The sequence below is a fragment of the Pungitius pungitius genome, chromosome 16 (genome assembly GCF_949316345.1).
Source record: "Pungitius pungitius chromosome 16, fPunPun2.1, whole genome shotgun sequence".
NCBI classification, from domain to species: Eukaryota; Metazoa; Chordata; class Actinopteri; order Perciformes; family Gasterosteidae; genus Pungitius; species Pungitius pungitius.
In genome coordinates this window covers 4,938,717-4,958,129 of record NC_084915.1, presented here as the reverse complement: position 1 = coordinate 4,958,129, position 19,413 = coordinate 4,938,717, and the positions used below count along the sequence as shown (strand labels likewise).

General features: G+C 43.8%; 1 protein-coding gene and 1 pseudogene across 1 annotated transcript; both read left to right on the top strand.

Annotated features, from left to right (window-relative positions):
- LOC119215591 (vacuole membrane protein 1-like) overlaps positions 1-5,194 on the top strand; it is a 46,373-nt pseudogene extending 41,179 nt beyond the window's left edge.
- Positions 5,195-10,662: 5,468 nt separating this feature from the next.
- Positions 10,663-19,295, top strand: rps6kb1a (ribosomal protein S6 kinase b, polypeptide 1a). Its single transcript, XM_037467720.2, has 15 exons — positions 10,663-10,924; positions 11,855-11,898; positions 12,453-12,573; positions 12,890-12,958; positions 13,446-13,593; positions 13,754-13,811; positions 14,456-14,556; positions 14,649-14,739; positions 14,845-14,935; positions 15,034-15,141; positions 15,225-15,287; positions 15,894-15,971; positions 16,051-16,158; positions 16,514-16,626; positions 17,073-19,295. The coding sequence occupies exons 1-15, from the start codon at positions 10,853-10,855 to the stop codon at positions 17,308-17,310; spliced, it is 1,503 nt and encodes a 500-aa protein (XP_037323617.1). The 5' UTR covers positions 10,663-10,852; the 3' UTR covers positions 17,311-19,295.
- Positions 19,296-19,413: the final 118 nt, after the last annotated feature.

Genomic DNA, 19,413 nt, shown 5'->3' with positions numbered 1-19,413 from the left:
TTTTTTAATTGGTTTGTTACGTTTCCGTTTTGTGTAGTGGATGATAGTGCTTTTTGTTAAGTGGGGGAAGGGAGTAGGAGCGGCTTCGTTTCCCTCCAAAACCAAAAAAAAACGGGCTTGACTTTTGATACCATGTTTCCTAACCATTTTCTATTGTGTAATCTAAAGCGTGATCCATCTGTGAGACTTCCTGTGTGCTTTGCCCATTCACTTGTAGGATATCTATTACCTTGTTTGAAGTTAATCATTGCTAAAAGGCTTCCTTGTTGTAAACGCAATCATTTAACACAATCAGGGTTTTTTTTCTAACCATAACATAGGTGTGTGTGTGTATGTGTGTGTGGGGTGGAACTGGTTAAGGGACGGAAATGACTTGCCTCCCTCAGAGAAAGTTATCAGCCATAAACTCAACCGTATGTGACATGACTGCCCCCGCAAACCTGCTTGAACATCTTTGATGATGCCTCCCCGACATGAACTCAAGGCTTCTCAGTGGTATGTAAGGAACGTTTTTAAACTATGGCACACCGGATGTAACTTACTTATGTTTACCCACAATAGAGAATAAGTGAAGGCCTTCAGTATGTATTTGTTTAGTGATTAATCACTAACTCGGGCCAAGGGATGGGCCACTGATTCGATGTTCTCGGCCATTCTCTGCATCTTTGTGTGTGTGACAGGGGAGGGGAGGGGGGTGGAGGGGAGGGGGTGTTCAGTAGTATGCTAGTAGTTGGTGGCTAAATCTTGTAAAAGGGTTTCCTAATATGGGCCGTCTTACTCGAGCGCCTCCCTCTGTGGGCCATCCCCCAAATCTCAGCCAGTGATGACACAGCTCAGTAAGACTCACTTCCTCATTAATTGTCTAAACCAGTTCTTACAGGAACCGCCTGTGATAAATGTGAGAGTTCTGAGAAGTCATTCACTTCTCCTCGCTGCAGCGGCAGAGGAGGCACCGCAGGGGGGTTCAACGAGTTCAGAGACGTGTGCGTGTGTGTGAGGGAGAGGAAGCGGACTATGTGTGTGAGGCAGAGTGAGGGTGTATACTGCTGCCGCCGCTGCTGCTGCTGCTGTACGAGGACCAGCCAACTTCATTCATGCAGTCTTTTGAAATGTTTTATTTTTATTATGTATGTCAGCAGCACAGTCTTTATACAACAGTGGTGAAGATTTTGTGCTTTTTTCTTGCTGCATGTGTGTGTTTATGTGCCTGTGGGGATGAGTGGTGGACGGATCGCACTCGCTGCTGCTCTCCCCGTCTTCCTCTCTTTGTGGAGAGGAAGCAGGGGAGAGCAACACTGTACAGGACATAGGACAGCATGCCTCTCTTTGTTGCTGCCCTTGGGCTGGTGAGTAACAATGATGTGACGTGATTTGTGCCACCCCCCCCCCCCATGCCTCTTCCCCTCCTCTCTCTTTCTCTCTTCTTCCTCCCCCTCCACCCCATCCTCTGTTGGTTGAGGCAGATCTGTTCCACTGCTGGGTGCGGCACTGCAGAAGCCCTTCAGGGAGTATTTGGACGCCCAGAAGGCCAAGCTGCACCATCACGCTGGAGCAGGGATCCCAACTGTAAGTAGAGGGGCCTCAGCCCCCGCTCACAGCCTGTATTCATTCACGTGCGCGCGCCAAGACAAGAAGGCAGCTCCCTTGCTTTTGCCTCTTTTCCCTCATTCTCCCTCCACTTTTTTCCTTGCTGTATTCTCTTTATCTATCCTTCCTTTAGATCTCTGATCTATTCTATTCTCTTCTTTTTTCCCAGTAGTTTTCAACCTCTTTACTTTAACCATGCGCTTTCAGATTTATCTAAATTCAACCTAATTTCATGTTTATAAGAGAAATGTTGATGTTTCAGACTTTACTCTGACCTGTAGTGATACAGAAGATTACAGAGGCTTGTTTAGGAATAGAATGACAGAGTAGGTTTGCGCTGCACTGGGCGGGCTGCAGGGGTGGGAGGAAGGAGAGAGATGGGGTGGGGGAGGAGAGGGGCCAATCTGGGGTCTGGCTCCGCTCGCTGTATTGAACTGTACTACTGTAGCGTGGGGTGTGCTGACTCATACTCCATCTTACCAATCGGGAGTATGTGTGTGAGAGTGGTCACTCCCCAATGTGTCACACACCCACACTTGCACTCAATGCCCCGCCTGAACCCAGCACTGACTGTAGACCAGGGCGGGGGCCTCTCCTTCGCCAGTGACAATCCATCAAAACCCCCTGTCTAGAACAAAAAGAGCCAGTTGTAGCTGTAGACTATTTCTCTTTCAAAGCTGTTTCCTGCCTCCCTATATATTTCTCATCCCCTCTTTTTCTCTCATGTCCAAAAAAACGATTGAAAACGATTTTTCTCCTTTCATGCTCAAGACAAAAAGGGTAAACTTTGAGTCTCACAAGGACAGATTAAGGCATTTCTAGAACAATGTTCCTCTTTTCCTGTAACTTGAGCCTCCTGCAGTTACAGAAGAGAAGCAAGCCAATTTAACTTGGTGGAAGCAGACTGGGGTCAGTGGGGGCGTTAGGAGGGAGGATGGTGGGGGCTGCCGCGTGTTTTATTACCCCTGATCTCTATCTGTCCTGCACATGGAGCTGGATCCCCACCTAGCCTACAGGAGCAGAGGGGAGGGCAGGGTGTAGGGTGAAGGGGGGGGAGGGGCTCCAACTTACTGACCCAGCTCTTCTCTCCCCCTCTCTCTCTCTGTTCTTACTGCGTTTCCTGGGCAGGAGGAGAGCTGGCTGCCGTGGCTCTTTGAGAAGGTTGTGGTCATCATGGTATGCTTCTTTGTCTGCTCCATTGTCAACTCCATGGCCCAGAGCTACGGCAAGCGCAGGCAGCAGGCCAAGTGCTCGGGGGGCAAAACGGAGTGAAGGCCAGGTAGCAATCTCAGCCCGCCGCCAACTTCAGCAGCTCCCAGCAGCCCCTTAGTCATCGCGGCTCTCGCTCCCTGCCGCTGAGCCATCATTATCTGGAGCAAAATATCCGCCTCCAACTCGTTCTCCTCTTATGTTGAGCTTGGACTTCCTTTCTTTGACTTGCTTTTGAAGGCTTTGCATTTGGTACATATGACAAGGTAGGTGTTGGTTGGGATGCGTGTGTGTGCGTGCGTGCGAGCTGTTCTGTTGTCTGTTCATGTTGGTGCTTTCATCAGCTCCTGAGCCATAACGCTCCTCGGTGAGGCGTTCTTTCCACTGGACCTCACCAATACACTTTATTTAAATACGCTAGAATTGTTGATTGTGAAATTAGTTATTTATTCAATTACTTAATTATGTAATATCTTTATTAGCTAGTTTATTATTAACACTGTATTGTGTATTTATGACTGTGCTGTGTAGTTGTTTAGCGGCATTTCCTGGGGTAAGATAAAACCGGTACATGAGTGTCCACTTCGGAGCCGTCTCATTTCCCCATGTGGTAGGGTTGTAAGTCATTTGAGATGTTAATAATATTTCAAACTGTTAGTGGTGCTTTAGACGTCCACTTCTTTTGTGTTTGGTCATCAAGGTACTTTTGGATGAGAAATGATGAATCGGCCATGAATCACTCTGCGGCTCCCTTTGTCTGCCCTTATTGTTCTGCTTCCAGGAAGAGAGCACATGAGTCAGCCCGGGGCTACTTTACCAGATGCAGCCATATAATTAATGTGTACGCGTGCGCCTGTGTTTGAGACGGGGAGCGAGAGGCAGATAGGAGGCTAGCTTTGTGGGACTGCCACATTTGTTGCTCTCCCTTTTATCTTTTATGGATTTAAGCAGACCGGCTCCACTAATAGACTAGGAGTGCCTGGAAGTCTTAGTATAGCAGACGGTAGCTGCTCATTCAACTTAGAGACAGGCTGTGTCGTGGTGAATGTTTGTCTTTGTCTTTACTTGTCCATTTCAGCTTTTTTTTTATCCTCTTTTGCCTCACATGAGTGGAAAGCTCCTGTTTGACACACATTAGCAACTCTGCACCTTTTTATATGATCAACGTTTATTTTTTTTCTTCGTCGGATAACGACAGCTGGGTCTCTATATGCGGTACCTTCTTTTATTCATAGTCACTAGAGAAACGTGCTATTTTCTTCTTCCTCTCTGTACCGCTGCTGTGCTACGCTGGACTGAGCACAGTGGGTGCTCGAGCAAGCAGGGGAGAGAGAGAGAGAGAGAGAGAGAGAAAGAGAGAGAGAAAAAAAGGACCCTCTAGAGCCCAGTGAAAAGCGTCTGTGCCGTTACCTCAGCTGAACCTTCGAATGAACTCGTTGCACTGCCTCAGTGCCGGAGCCAGGAGACGAATCACTCGCGTAGATTCAAAACAGAGAGGCACTGTTGAGCCGGCTGAACCCTGTGCTCTGCACCAGCTCTCTACAGAACGTTCACGTCTCTTCTTCCTACTGTCATGGTAAGTCGGAACAGGAATCTTTTTTTTTTTTCTGTTCTCATTGTTGTCGCTGCCGTACATGCGTCTGTCTCAGGCATGTCTGTCACTCTCTCGGCCTGTTAGATAGCTTATCAGACTGGTGTTGGCTGTTAAGATTGCAAGGCGACAACAGTCTGTAGGCTGTCTGACATTTCGGGCTTTCATCTGACCAGCATCCTGTTTTGTCCTCTTTCTGTTGTTGTCAATGTCCCCGTTAGCATCAGTTCCCATTTTCGAGGTGTGTGCTGCGATGTCACTTCCTTTTATCCCAACCGCTTGTGAAACATCAGAGATATGGCCCTATTGTTTATTTCCCCCATGCTGACATCCATGAGGGTTTTTATGTGGTTTTTATGTGGGGAACTGTGTTCTCGCATGTTTGCAAATGCAGATGTAGTGATGCCAACAGAGTACTTCTCTATGTGTGTGTGTGTGTGTGTGTGTGTGTGTGTGTGTGTGAGAGAGAGAGTTGACTCTGTCCTCTTGAATTTCCAGAGAATTCAGAAAGTACACACCTTATTGCAACACAACATATTGTGACACACAGTCCTACGTATGGTACTCACAGCTCTCACCCAGCTCTCCCCTTCCCTTTCACGCTTCCCTCTTCTCTCTTAGTGAGAACTTTCTTCTGTTGCTCAATATGCGCTTGTTCTTGTAGGAGGCTGCATTATATTGAAACAACTCTCTTGTCGGGGATGTGTCTCTAAGTCCACAAGTGAGTAATTATACAAAGCTGAAAATGATTGCTTAACCAGCAGATACTTAAGCTTCAGTTTCTTTTTTAGATTCCTTGTTGTTTTTTTCTAAAAGCAGAGCAAAAGGGTAAAACTGATCATACAAGCAAAATCATTGGATAACACGGGAATGGCTCACTGGCTAAGAGAGTATTTTTCTTGGCCGTTTCAGGATGTCCGGTTCAGTAAGGGAGCCCCCTTTTTGCTTGCCTGTCCGTGTGTGTGGGTGTGTGTTTGTCTAGAATTTGTATTTTGTATTTTGATGAGCAAGTGCTTCTATTTCTTGTCTTATAAATGTGTAGCATGGTTGTTAAGATATGTATGTAGTGGTTTATCATGTGCTTTCACTATCAATAAAGTCGATTGAGCAGCAGATTGGTGTTATTTCATTTGTGATACGTCTTGACCACAATGAGCCGGTGTTGACCCTCAGACATCTAAAGAATCTCACATGTCAGCCAAGAAAGATGGTCAAGAAGGATACCATCACAACTCCGATTTCACCGGCTAATGTTTCACATCCAAATGGTTATCACATTACTCATTGGCTCTCTCCATGCTGACATCATCTCCATTTCAGATTCCATGTAAACTGTGAATATAGCTTACCTTATGCTCTTCAAATTCAAATCACATTCAAATGCAACACTGTTACCATAAACTGCATATTATATTTGCATGTGAAAGATTGTTACAAAAGTATTGTTCCATTTTAAAATAAGATTATTATATGAAACATTAACTTTGATTTACAAAAAATAATGATCCTTTTTAAAATACAAATTATTTCATCATACCTGCATGAATTGATGATATGATTCAGGTCTATTTGACGTCATGTACTAAGGTTTTGTATCCTGAGATCAGTGGTGTGATCTGTGCTACAAAACACCTGTCTGAAGAAGTCACCTCCCAGAGCAGCCACACCCTGAGCACCACGAAGACAACGTTTTCCACTCACCCCACCCCACTCCACCCCGGGGCTCTGGCTGAAAACTCAACATGCAAATCCTGCCTGTCCAAACAGGCTGGGGGACGGATGTTCAAATAATGACTGTGTTTTTGTTCTCCCTTTCTTTCTCTCTCTGGTCTCTCTGTATGCTCTACGTGTACTCTGGTTGAATCCCATTTACCCCCCACCCCCCCACCCCCTCCCCCTTCCCCCTCTGTCTGCTGCCTAACCACCGGGAGAAGCCTAAATATCACTGACTTCATCCACCACCCACAAGCCCACTCTGCATTTATGCGTTATCCACTTTGTTCCTTCCACACTCGTGTCTCATCAAATAATGCTGAACAAGTTGTTTTTAATTCCTTTAATGAAAAAAAACAGTCTAAATCACATTAAGCTTCTCTATTTAGCAGTCAGGGGGTCGCATCGGACCAGAGTGGAGCAAGTCGGCGCATAGAAAGATTACTTTCGAGGCGCAAGTTTGTGTATGATTGCAAAAATAATGCAGAATCCTACAAAATAAAACAGGGATGTGGAAATGTTACGCTAGCTTTATGTGTGTGGATAGCTCTTCCTACACACACGTTTATATATGTGCACACACACACACACACATGATTACTGTAAAGCCCCGGCTCCCAAAGCCTTTGTTTGCTTTATTGTGGCTTTTGGCATTCCAAGATCAAACAAGCTTATCATCGACTGCAGGCTCTTCACAATTCACTCCATCTGAGAGGAGAAATATTATTGCTCTCATTTGAATTAGATTGCTGGGGTTCACTCAAAAACGTTGAGTGCTTAACTCAATTTATCACCAGGCACCTGGCTGGCCTCTGTCAAGGAATTATTTAAACACATTAGTAAAACCATCACTATGTTACCGAGTATTATTTCTGCCTACACACTGACCAAACACCCACATCTGGAGCTCTTCCACCTTTCTCAAGGAGCTATGCCGTGTTGACTAATTCTACAGCTACGATCATTCCAGGTTGTCTATGAGCTTTTGTATTTGGTTCAGGAAGAGTTGAGTGGGAACGCTTGCTTTTTGTAAAAGATGGAGGAGTGGGGAGACTTGCACAATGGATCGTGATGCTCCTGCAGTGGCCCAGACGTCACTACAGGATAGGAACATGCATCATTAAGGTGTGTCATAAGAAGCACAGGGGGCGTGACTCCTGTAGCACTGGTCCAACACACACACACACACACACACACACACACACAAAGTCAGAAGCAACCCTCCGATGTAAGAACGTCATTGAGTGAAAATGCTTGAAATCTAACATTATGGACTTTACTCTGCAGCTGACTAAATGAAAAAAAGTGAGTAAAATCTAGTAAAAATGATCAGCAACGAATGACATTAATATGAACAACTTAAGCAATCAGCCTTTATGGCAGTGCAGCTCATTTTACTCTTGTCCACTCTGCATGAGGCCTGTTTAACACACGCAGAGCGGTTGTATGCAGCGTGCCCATCAACGTGCCCCTAACAACCACAGAGAGCAAACAAAACCCAACACATCTACGGCAGACTGCACAGCAAACACACTGTGCTCCCAGTTCATCTGGACTGGCCTTTCTGCAGTTATATTCCACCAAATAACTTCTACTGTGTTTACCTCTCCCGGTCCCCTTAAAGAAGTCACACTCCCACTTTTTATGTTTGATTGATGCCAACAGTTTGACACATCTGGGATGACCACCACATCTGTCATTTACCTCCACAGAACCAACATCTTTTAAATACCAAAAAAGGGATTTTATTTAAGAAGAGACAGTTGAAAACATAATCATCCCACACATTAACAGGCTTTTATTTTATTTTTTTAATGGAAATCTACCAAGTATACCAGACATATGCATTGAAGAAAGAAAAAGAATCACATGGACATGCTGACAGCTTTCACCCACAGCTTTGAATGAATGTATTTCCAAGGGGAAACATGAGAACACAACGGAGTTGGTTGATATGCAAAGTGATTTTGAGTGATCACAAAAGCAACCTCAAGTCATGACACGAAACCTAAACAGCTATGGGACTTTCTAAGAGTGTCTAGTCTGTCCCCTTTTTCAATATCAACAAAGCTGAACAAAACAAAGAACACACACACACAAAACATATTTCCGTTCCCGGTGCAGCTGGTTTCAATCACCGGGCAATCAACGTAAAACGAAATATCGGATGGAGCGTTCAAAGTAACGCCGGACCTGCAGGGGGCCCGTCCTGAGCCTCTTGGGAACGGGACCCCCACAACAAAAGAATCTGTGGTATAGATTGACCCTCTAGCTCCAAGACTGAGGATTTGGTGGGAATTTCAACTGTAATCATTGTCAATTTTAGATCTAGAACTATAGATCTAATGCTGTTTAACAATGACTCTTCTAAGAAAAATCTCATTTATAAGCATTGCTGCTGCTGTTCTGTCCTTCTGACGGATTTCCCATCAGCTTTATTTTAGAAAAGCAGCAGAAAGGGTTAGCTGATGATTACTGTTATGCGTCAGGGTGGGGCAAGAGACCGTCCCACGTCCTGTCTTTGGTTTTCTCTCTCTATCTCTCCTCGCTCTCTCTCCAGGTGCAATCCCGGTGATTGGGTTCCACCTGTACCTGTTCCACCTTATATTAAAAAGTGTCTGAGAAGGATAATGAAGTGTGTTAAATTGCCGTTTGTGTAACTTTCTCCACCTGACTGTCTCTTGATCGTCCCCCACGCCTCCCCTAGACAAATGCAAAAAGGACACGTAACAATTATTTTTTTAATATCCACCTCAGGATTATCCAACAGGCTTCCATTTTTGCCCCATTACCATCATGAGTAATCATACCATTAGATTTGGAAAACAACTGATCTAAAGAGGGGCACTAGTCCCCTTTACATGTAAAATGTGTCTATACTTATTTCTTCTTCACTTGGACGGTTTACTGAAGAGGGTTTGACTAAGAGGCTGATTTCTCATGCATGTAGCAAAGAGGAAGTTTCTCTGAACTCTCCTTAAACACAACGTTTCATGATGTTGTTAGGATCTTAGGTGGGATTAAAGTGCAGCAATACAGTGTTTTACAGGCAGATATTAGGGTGAATGAATAATAGTTTCATTCCCATTTCCCCACTGCCACCTACAGGTAAGAAATAGGATTTGTAAAAAAAACGGGCAGTGAATTACGAGGATAAAGACGAGGAAGAACCCCACCTCAGCCTGAGACAATTGTACAGTTAAGCAATAAAATGTGTATTTTTCAAAGCAGACATTTTGCCTTGTCATCGTATTGGACACATGGGATCTAACATTCTAACAAACCAATACTATAATTACAATAGTTTACTGCTTGGTTCTTGCTTTGGACTTCAGTGATCAACACTGAAATGTTTAAATGAACAGTTTTAAGAAAAAAGTTCCATATTCAGAGTTTCAGGCAATTTTTCCAAAGGAACATTACTCATGTGTCCATGCTCTGTCAGACAAAAAACAATTATTTTTCTTATAGCAACACTGGACTGGAGAGAATTGGTTGTTTCACTATGTATCTTTATCCCGATAAATTTCGCTTCGTGGTTTACAGTTGTTTTTTTATTCTTTTGCTCTGTACAAAATGTATGGTCATACATGCTTGGCATAAAAAAAGACCCAGACAGCAACAAAGACAAACAATTAAATTCTTCTATGTTTCAGTAATGATGCGTTTGAAATGCTTCATCTTTGCACGTTAAGAATCAGACGGAACTGACCTTTTTGTTTCTGAGAACAAAGATCCAGATCAAACAAGGGGATGTTCCACTTTTCTGATGTAAAGTTCCCAAAAACAGTACAACATTAGAACACGACGTTATAACCACGGATGATCTCATCAGGTTATGATTAAAAGTAAATATGACTCTCTATATTGTAGGTGAAAGAAACATGTAAAGGAAAGTGATCTTTAGTGGAGGAGGCACATTAAAAGGTTGCTTTCTGACATAAAGAAATCTACTGAATGATGATGATTTGATTTATTAATGATTTATTCACACTTGCTGAAGAAAACTATTGTAATGCCAGTGGAGGAAGTATTCAGTTCCTAATACCACAATGTTAAAATAATACAGTAATATGAGTCAACATGTTGCACTGGAAATGTAACTTTGGAAAACATATCTCGATGAACAGATAAATTGCCCTGTTACTCGTTATAGGTTATTGTTATGTATTACACATGCATTAAGTAAAAGCAGGATTTGAATTGTATTGTTGCTTGAGACCGTGCTCTTTTTTGTTTGGGATTACAACTAATGATTATCTTTTATTTTGGATTAATGCTTATTTTCCTGATTGATTCCTTACAGTTCTTATGAACTAATAAGAAAAAATAATATTTCAAAACATATTTATTTACGGCTGGAGTTTCATTGTAATGTAATCGAATTTCAGGGAACCTTACGTTGAGAACAAGTCTTTTGAATAATTGCCTACGTTTTGTACTTGAGTAACTTAATAGCTTTATAGCAAATTGTTGTCTGGAAGAATGTATCTTATTTGTGCGTGAGGTTAAGGCCTCCGTTAATGTTGTTATCCCTTGTCCACTGACTCGTCTCCGAGGCTGCCGGAGCCGAGTAGTGCCGGTGACCGACACTAGAGGCTTCCCCTGATGCCCGGTGCCTGTCTTGTTGTGGTTAGCTGGGTGCTAGCCCATGCCGTCTGCCGTAGCCGGTTCTTTCGGGGATGGCTGTCCCATGAGGTCGGGGAGCGGACCATTGTTGCCTGACTAAGCACCGAGTGAAGTTTCGTGGCCATGGCGGGTGTTTTCGACATTGATTTGGATCAACCGGATGAGAATGTCTCTGACGACGACCTCGAGGACGGGGTGAGTTCACGTTAACGTTGGGGCTAATGCCGCCGCTGTTAGCCGGTTAGCTAGCAGCTAGCAGGGCTGAGGCCTGCGCTGCTAGCACCGTTGACCTGGCACGTATCCGTTATCGGACACGCTCGCGTTCACCCTTTCCCGCGGAAACTAGCAGTGCCGCATTGAACAGCGTGCTGCAGAAATCCTTTTGAGTTTTCTGAATGTAAAACTATGGCCGAACTCAGGTCGGTTTCATCACCACCCCGATACACGCAACTACTAGTTACTGTTGTTGGAGAAGTTGGTGTTTCACGGCATATGTTCGGGTAACCTCCACATGATGTTAACCCGGCGATGTGCTGACGAGGGGAAAGATGGACAACGAGGGCTGGGATGAAGCACGCTGAACATAAAGGAGAAAAGAGTTTTCCTTAATGTGGCGTTTTATTTCACCGGGTGTAGCCAACGTAACACCCTGGTCACCATGACGATGGAAAGCGCCGGTACGAGCTGTACCGGCACGTCGTATAATAAATGTTAATTAGTTGACACTTCATGTATTAACGTTAACTCATTAATGAAATCGGGACAAACAACATGCTGGAATCTGTTTGTGTAAGAACGACCTCGCTGTTCGACAGCTTTCATCCCGCTCACTTTACGTGGAGTCAATAGTTACTACGTTAGTTAAGTTGGTTAAGTTGGTTAACCTGAGTGTTTCACGTCACAAAACGCGTCTGACTCCGGTCATTGGGTTATTAGCTATACTAGAAATGGGCTTTTTGCTGCATAACGTTAGCAGGAGGTTTGTTTATATTTAAGCACCCCAGCGATGCTTTATTCAGTCGTAACTAAAGGCGAATAAACTGTGGTCACAAACCCTGAAATGAAATGTATACAACGTCTACGATAAACCTGCACGTTTTTCTGTCCTGTGCCTCATGCTTTCAGGGCCAGCCTAGTGAATACATGGACCAGTGCAGTGGCTTTGACTTGTAAGTACAACAGAACTATATTTCACTGGCTCCCTGAAGTGGACATAAAATACAGTTTATTTGGGTGGCTGGATGTTATCCTGAAGGAGTTGTGAAGAACTTTTAGGGCTTTGAAACCTTCTATGGTACTTTTTTTTTAGCAAATGGTGCTAAAACATAAACCAGCCGTCTTGAAATTAGAGTTGGGTTACAACTAACCGAAGGGTTTATTCAAACTATCTGAAGCCCTCTGAACATCGTCTGTCTGAAGAACAGCATCCTACTAAAAGAGATTCTTTAATAATGAATTGTTTAATTGGGGTCTGCACAATCCTGTACAAAGCAACTGTGTGAGTTTCTTTTAATTTGTCACCCATCTAAATAGACCCGTTAATGATTAATATAATCTAGGATAGGGTCTCTTAAGGCTAGTTATCCTATTGGGGGTCTCTGCACTGATGAGAACTATGTCCAATGCTTGTTATTCTTGATAATACAGTTGTCTTTGAAATTGCAAACATAATGATACGGGAATGTTTCAAATGTGATTTTCTTTTTTCTTCTTTTTTTTCCAGTAACATGGATGACTGTGAGAAGTTTGAAATTTCAGAAAACAGCGTCAACCAGGGAACAGAGCCGATCAGACCTGAATGCTTTGAGCTGCTGAAGGTTTTGGGGAAAGGTGGCTATGGGAAGGTGAGCCATCTGCTTGGACACACTTATGAATTTGTCTTCCTCCACAGTCGGCACTATCAGAACTATGGCGAACACCATACTACACTCTCATTTTGAGTCATTTGAGGGGTCATTTTTGGCTAAAACTTAAAAAAACTAATGCTTATGCTTATAACACTCCTTGTCACATCACCTACATTTATTTAATTATCAGGAATTTTTGACAAAACGGGAAGTTCTAAAAACATGTGAAATGCTGTATTATTTATGAATGTTTTAACTTTGCCTGTATAAATATCTGTGGATTATGTTTGATTTGATTTACAATTTTCAATAGGTGTTTCAAGTTCGGAAGGTTTCTGGTTCCACCTCTGGGAAGATATTCGCAATGAAAGTTTTGAAGAAAGTGAGTGAATGGCCCGTCTCAGGTTTTGCTGAAGGGATTTCATTTTCTTCAATAGAAATCATGTAATTCATTTTAAGAGCAACTGAATTGGGTTTGTTTGTCCACCATGACTCCTATGAACTCCCCAAATACAAAGTAGTGTAGTGTGGGAGCATCTGCATTATAAAGCAGTTCATAAATAAGCAAAGACAAGGGGCCCACAGCTATGGGGAATGAGCACATGAAATACTCAGTTCGACTTATCAGCGTTTTACACGTGGGGCTTCTCTGGTGACGTACTGAGGAAGGCTCTGCGTACTGTTCAGCTTCGTTTAAATAGTCAGCTCATATTCCTCGAACCTTAGGGATAATAACTGTGTTTATTGGCTAAATGTGACTTGACTGTTGCTCTGCAGCTGATGAAACGTTGACACCTGCTAATGGGGCTAAAGTAATTATTCACAGTTTCACACCCTGACTCGCTGTGTGCCGCTCTGTCCCTTGCCAGGCCATGATTGTGCGTAATGCGAAGGACACGGCTCACACTAAAGCTGAAAGGAACATTCTAGAGGAGGTGAAGCATCCTTTCATTGTGGACCTCATCTATGCCTTCCAGACCGGGGGAAAGTTGTACCTCATCCTGGAGTACCTGAGTGGTGAGCATCCTGTGGCCCAATCAAACATGCAGCAAAGCACTCACACATGGACTATTTAGTGTGCAGCGGATATTGGGGCGGCGTTTTATTTTTTAACAAAGTAAAAATGTCGATCTCCAATGTGGATACATATGACTGAGTCTATGTGTGGTGACTGCAGGTGGGGAGCTGTTTATGCAACTGGAAAGAGAGGGCATCTTCATGGAGGACACAGCATGGTGAGTCTTTCCCTGGTAGAGTCTGAACCATCTGGCATAACATTAGCCGTCAGCTGACTAACAAAGTTGGGAGGGAGCTTATTCTGAGAAACAAAATCAATTTAAAAAAATGTTGTTTTTGTACTTCCCTGTTTTGTGATGTTTTGTTTAAACACGTCAAATCTAAATCCTGTTGAATCTTTTTATCCCCCTCTCTACTGCCTGTGTTTGTTTCCATATTGTTTACAATATAAACCCATTTCCTGATGGCAACAGTAGGGGCATCTTAACAAACACCCAGTGTTGCCAGTTGCCTCTGCAAGGTCTTTTATTGCTGACTCATGACTTCCAAGCCAGATACGGCTCTGGTGTCAGTATGATTTGTTATGGCAGAAAAATGTTGGAACACTAGTTGAGGGGATTTTAAGTGGAAAGCAGTCTGTTCTGTTAAACCAGACACTGTTTCTGGTTGGGTTGCTGTTCTATATTAGAAATATACACAGCCTCTAGATGAAAATAGTGTTAGGTGTGTTATAATCCTACAATAACCTAGATGACGATGCAAATAAGACCTAGTGCAGATCTCTGAGAACATTTATAACCCCACATAATCACTTTGATGTCCGCGACAGTTTGCTGAATGTGTGACCTGCATCTCTTGACAGTTTCTACTTGGCTGAGATCTCTATGGCACTTGGTCACCTGCACCAGAAAGGCATCATCTATAGAGACCTAAAGCCCGAGAACATCATGCTCAACAACAATGGTATGCAAACCTGAAGGGTTGCTGGGAAGAAAGACAAACTATTCTTACTGCTGAGTAGCTCCAGTTCTCACGTTGGTCCCATCCCCTTCTAGGACATGTAAAGCTGACCGACTTTGGTCTCTGCAAAGAGTCCATCCACGACGGAACGGTGACCCACACCTTCTGTGGCACTATTGAATACATGTATGTCACACACAATCACCATGCAGACTGATTCATCATTGTCTTATTTTCTACCTCCTAGTGTATCTGTTGTGTCATTGTGGTCCTTCCCTTCTTCTTCCTCAGGGCTCCAGAGATCCTGATGAGGAGTGGACACAACCGAGCTGTTGACTGGTGGAGTTTGGGAGCTCTTATGTATGACATGCTGACAGGAGCAGTAAGTGCACACTAATCAACCCCATAGATGCTTTGCTAACGAAAGAAATTGTTATTCAAGCTTTTGCTAACAGTTTTTATCTGACGACTCTTTCTTAGCCCCCGTTCACCGGTGAAAACCGAAAGAAGACAATTGATAAAATCTTGAAATGCAAACTCAGCCTTCCGCCTTACCTAACCCAAGAAGCCAGGGACCTCCTGAAAAAGGTGAGCCTTCCTTCTGACTCATGCTCTGATGCACGTGTGGTTACTGCTGGAAACAAAGCTAATGCCCAAACCTCCTCTTTCAGCTGCTGAAACGAAATGCCTCGTTGCGACTTGGTGGCGGACCAGGAGATGCTGCCGAGGTCCAGGTAAATACCCCAGATGAAGCTCCGAAAGGGGGGGGGGGGGGGTCTACTGGCCGGCCATCGTTGAGATTGCAGCAATACTAGGAGAAAAAGGGATGTTGTTTTCAATAAAACATCTTTGATGTGAAGTGACGAGCATTGGCCAATCAGCATGGATCTCTACAGAGTCTTCATTTCTCCTCCCACTTTACATCCTTTCACTCCAAATCAGTGTTGCCAACGTGGCAACGTTAGCACTAAATCTTGCAACTTTCCAGTCCCTCTCGTCGGCTTTTTTTTTTTTTTTGTCAAAAGTGACTAGCAGGAAAAATCTGGCGACCCTTTCTGGTGTTATTGTAGACTTTTCTGGTGCCTGACCTTATTATTGTTTAGCTGTTCTCAGCGAGTCAGTCTCACAGGAGCCTCACAGTCCCAGCTGCACTCAGCAGAGATGAATCGCACATGTGCAAATCGGCCCCTGATTCTACAGCGTCCATTGCAACTATGCAAATGAGATAATAACGTCATTTTAACGGCGCACGCCCCTCCTTCCACGTTGTCACCCTTTTCACCCCCTATGAGTTTGCGAGTATGAAGTATTAAACCCACGTCTGTCATTGTGTTCCCTAGGCCCACCCATTCTTCCGTCACATCAATTGGGATGACCTCCTCGCTCGCAAAGTAGAGCCTCCATTCAAGCCATATCTGGTAAGCTTTTTGTTTTCATTTTTGTGACCAACATCATTTCTTTGCTAGACGATTACCTGACTTGCTGTTCTTTTTGCAGCAATCGGCTGATGACGTCAGCCAGTTTGACTCCAAGTTCACCAGCCAGACTCCAGTGGACAGCCCTGACGACTCCACGCTCAGTGAGAGTGCCAATCAAGCCTTCCTGGTGGGTGTTTTACCGTCTCACATTTTGGAGTGACCATAACTATTCGTAACATGACAACACATTTTTTTAGGGAATAAACCATGATATAATTGTTATTCTTGTCTGTAAAGTAAAGCCAGCTCTGGACCCGTTGTTTTTTTATTTTCTCGGAAAGTCTTACGAGAATCAGTTAATTCATCCCATCTGGTAAAGTCCTGTTGGCTTTCCTGGAAGCTTCTCTCATTGTTCCACCACATCACATGATAGGGTTTACTCAGCATTTCATTGTTCATCACCAGCGGTGGTTTGTTTTTGGAAAGATGGTCTTTGAAGGGATGGACTGAGCTCTCTCTCTGTTTTGGCCCCCCTCCCCCAGGGTTTCACATATGTAGCCCCGTCTGTGCTGGAAAACGTCAAAGAGAAGTTCTCTCTTGAGCCAAAGGTGCGCTCACCTCGGAAGTTCCCAGGAAGCCCAAGAACACCTGTGAGGTAACGGCACGTTTCTTTGGCCCCAGGTTACATTGAAGGCCATCTGTTATTTTCAGTAATTTCAGCATATTTTACCCGTTGGCCCGACCTTGTAAATCAGGGGACAAACAAAGCCACCATTGGAAGGGTAAATGTGAGCACCAAATGGAACAGGTCAGGGCTGCTTGTGTTAGTCTTGAGTTGAATTCCATTTAGAGGAATTTGAGATTAAATAAGAGAACACTTGCTTGTCAGGCGGATAAAGAAAACTTCAAAGCTGTCAGGCTGAACATCTGCTCAATATTAGACAAATGGTTCCTTCGGGGGGGGGGGGGAGGGGGTGTAGATAAATAAATCTGCCTTTACCCTCCATATTTTATCTAGGTTTGTTTTTGCCACAGAAACATTAGAAAACAATGGGCCTGTACTTCGCAAACACCAGTGTCTGACATCTCCCTCTTCCACAGTCCGTTGAAGTTTGTCGCTGGGGACTGCTGGCTCCGGGGACCCCCGGCGGCGGGGCGCACTGCAGAGCAGCCCATGGAGGTGTCTGCAGTGGAGACAATGGATACGAGTGGCAGTGGCTCTGAGGCCTCTGCGCCGCTTCCCATCAGGCACCCGAAAGGCATCAATGCGGCACACTCCAAAAAGCAGACCTACCCCATGAACTCCAAGCGGCCAGAACACCTACGGATGAACCTATGACGCTTGGCTCTTCGGCGAACATTAGGACTCTTCTAGTTCCTCGTCTTCCTTTTTTTGCTTTCAGAGAGACTCGTAGAACATGTTTTCCAATAGACTGACGCTGTCAGTGCCGATCACCAGCTCTTCCAGCAGCGCCTTGCCACCCCGACGCAGATAATCAGCCGTACAGAAGATGGGAGAGTCGGGGGAAGTTGGGTGAGCAAGGTGGCTCTTCAACGAGAGTTGGCTTCCTAGTTGTAGGCTTGGTAACGACAGCGTGGTCTACTCTACTGACTAATATGGTGCTCTTTGATCCTCAAGTCTGCTGAATGTTAATTCTGGTGTTAATGACTCATTGCCTCATTTGGTAACGGGGCTTTTGTGAGAACTCACAGGGTTGGCTGTGAGTAGATACATTTATTAGAAAACAATTCCACAATGACCACAGTATTCCTTTCATGTTTGAGGAGAACATGTTGCCTTTCGTCACTGGAGTGTGTGGCCAGTAGCAGGAGGAGCACGAATACAAAAAAAAAGACAGAGGTGAGCTTTCAGCTTCCACCACAATCAGTACCAATGGCTGGCTGCTTCACTCTGTCTGACTGAGTGCGTTCTGTCGGAGGCGTTGTTCTTTCTCTTTCTGTTGAATGTAAGCCGACTGTATGCATTGTTTTTGTGTGAATCTCCTGCTCTGCGTTGCTCTAATCACCCCTGTAGCAATAGTTTGAACTCCCCTTCTCATGCAATCTCCCCGACCATGTCATGTCAACAAGTCGACCCGAAATCTGCACATTCATTTCACTGAAATGCATTGATTCAGGCCGTGTCTTTGTGCTTTGTGTACCCCTTCCATGCATTTGCAGTAACTGGGCCCATGTGTTAGAGGCTGAGCCCTGATTGGGATGAGATGTATGACCAGTTTGTGTGATGTGCAGCTACTATCTAAGCCTCTGGAGTCAAGCCATTGAAATCTGCAATCCCTAATACTGACCGCGCTGTCACATGCAGATTCCCTCAATGACAACTGAAAGTTAAGTTTCAGTTTGAAAGGCTCACTGGTGTTTCCTGTTATCCAAACATTTGGTGTTTAAGGAATTGAAAAATACTGTTTCAATGACCAAATGCTTTCTCTTTTGCTGGTGAGCAAAACATCCCTGGACAACAAGTGTGTTGCTGCTTGGATACAAGACCTACAAGGTTCAAAGGTCACACACATTAGGTTTTCCACGCTGATGCTGTTTGAGGTTATTTGATGAGTAGCTCAGACAAAGGTTTCTAAATGGACCTGTGTCTGTCTGAGCCAAGTCGCTTTCTTCCACCATTCCGGTACAAATATGTTTATGATCAATCACTAGTTTTTTACCTCACCTAACGTTTGGTTCATTTGTTACAATATTTATTTGATGTGCCAATGTGTTTCCACTGTATTGTTCACACTATGCAAACAATGTATTTATGATGTAGTTATTTAGGTCAGGCAGCAGAATGGGTAATCATTTGTCTTCTGACAAGACTTGTTATGCCATAATGGTAATAAGCATGTACAGTACAATTTTATTTTCACAGAACATGTCTTACAGCATTCTCGGATGAATTCCAAAATTGAGTTACTTTATTGACCTACAGTATTTATTCAGTCTTAGTATCAAAATGAAGGGAGACTTTCAAAAAGACATTCAATTATCTTAAACCTTGCTGAAAACTTGAACAATTTAGTTTTGCAGTCAAACTTATGCAAAACCCAACAATGTCCATTTGTTTGCTTCACATGTGATCCAAGCAGGATCACGTGTTCGTGTGCGTGTGCAGGTACTTTTGAGTATCTGCCACACTGAGTGAGTTGTTTGAGAAGCTTCCTTCAGGTATGAAACACTTTGTGACTACAGTGGGTGTTTAATAACATTATCCCTGTTGCTTGTTACCTCTAGATATGACCCTCAAAATGGAAATGTTAATATGCATCACGTATATGATGAAGTTCAAATAAATGATCAGCGGCAATGTAACGATGGTACAAAGTGGCTAAACCCATTCATTTCCACTCTTTTATCCGATTATCTTGGGTTGTGGATTGATGTGATTCAAACCGTTACTCAAAGCTTTAGCTACTCAGCAAATAAATGA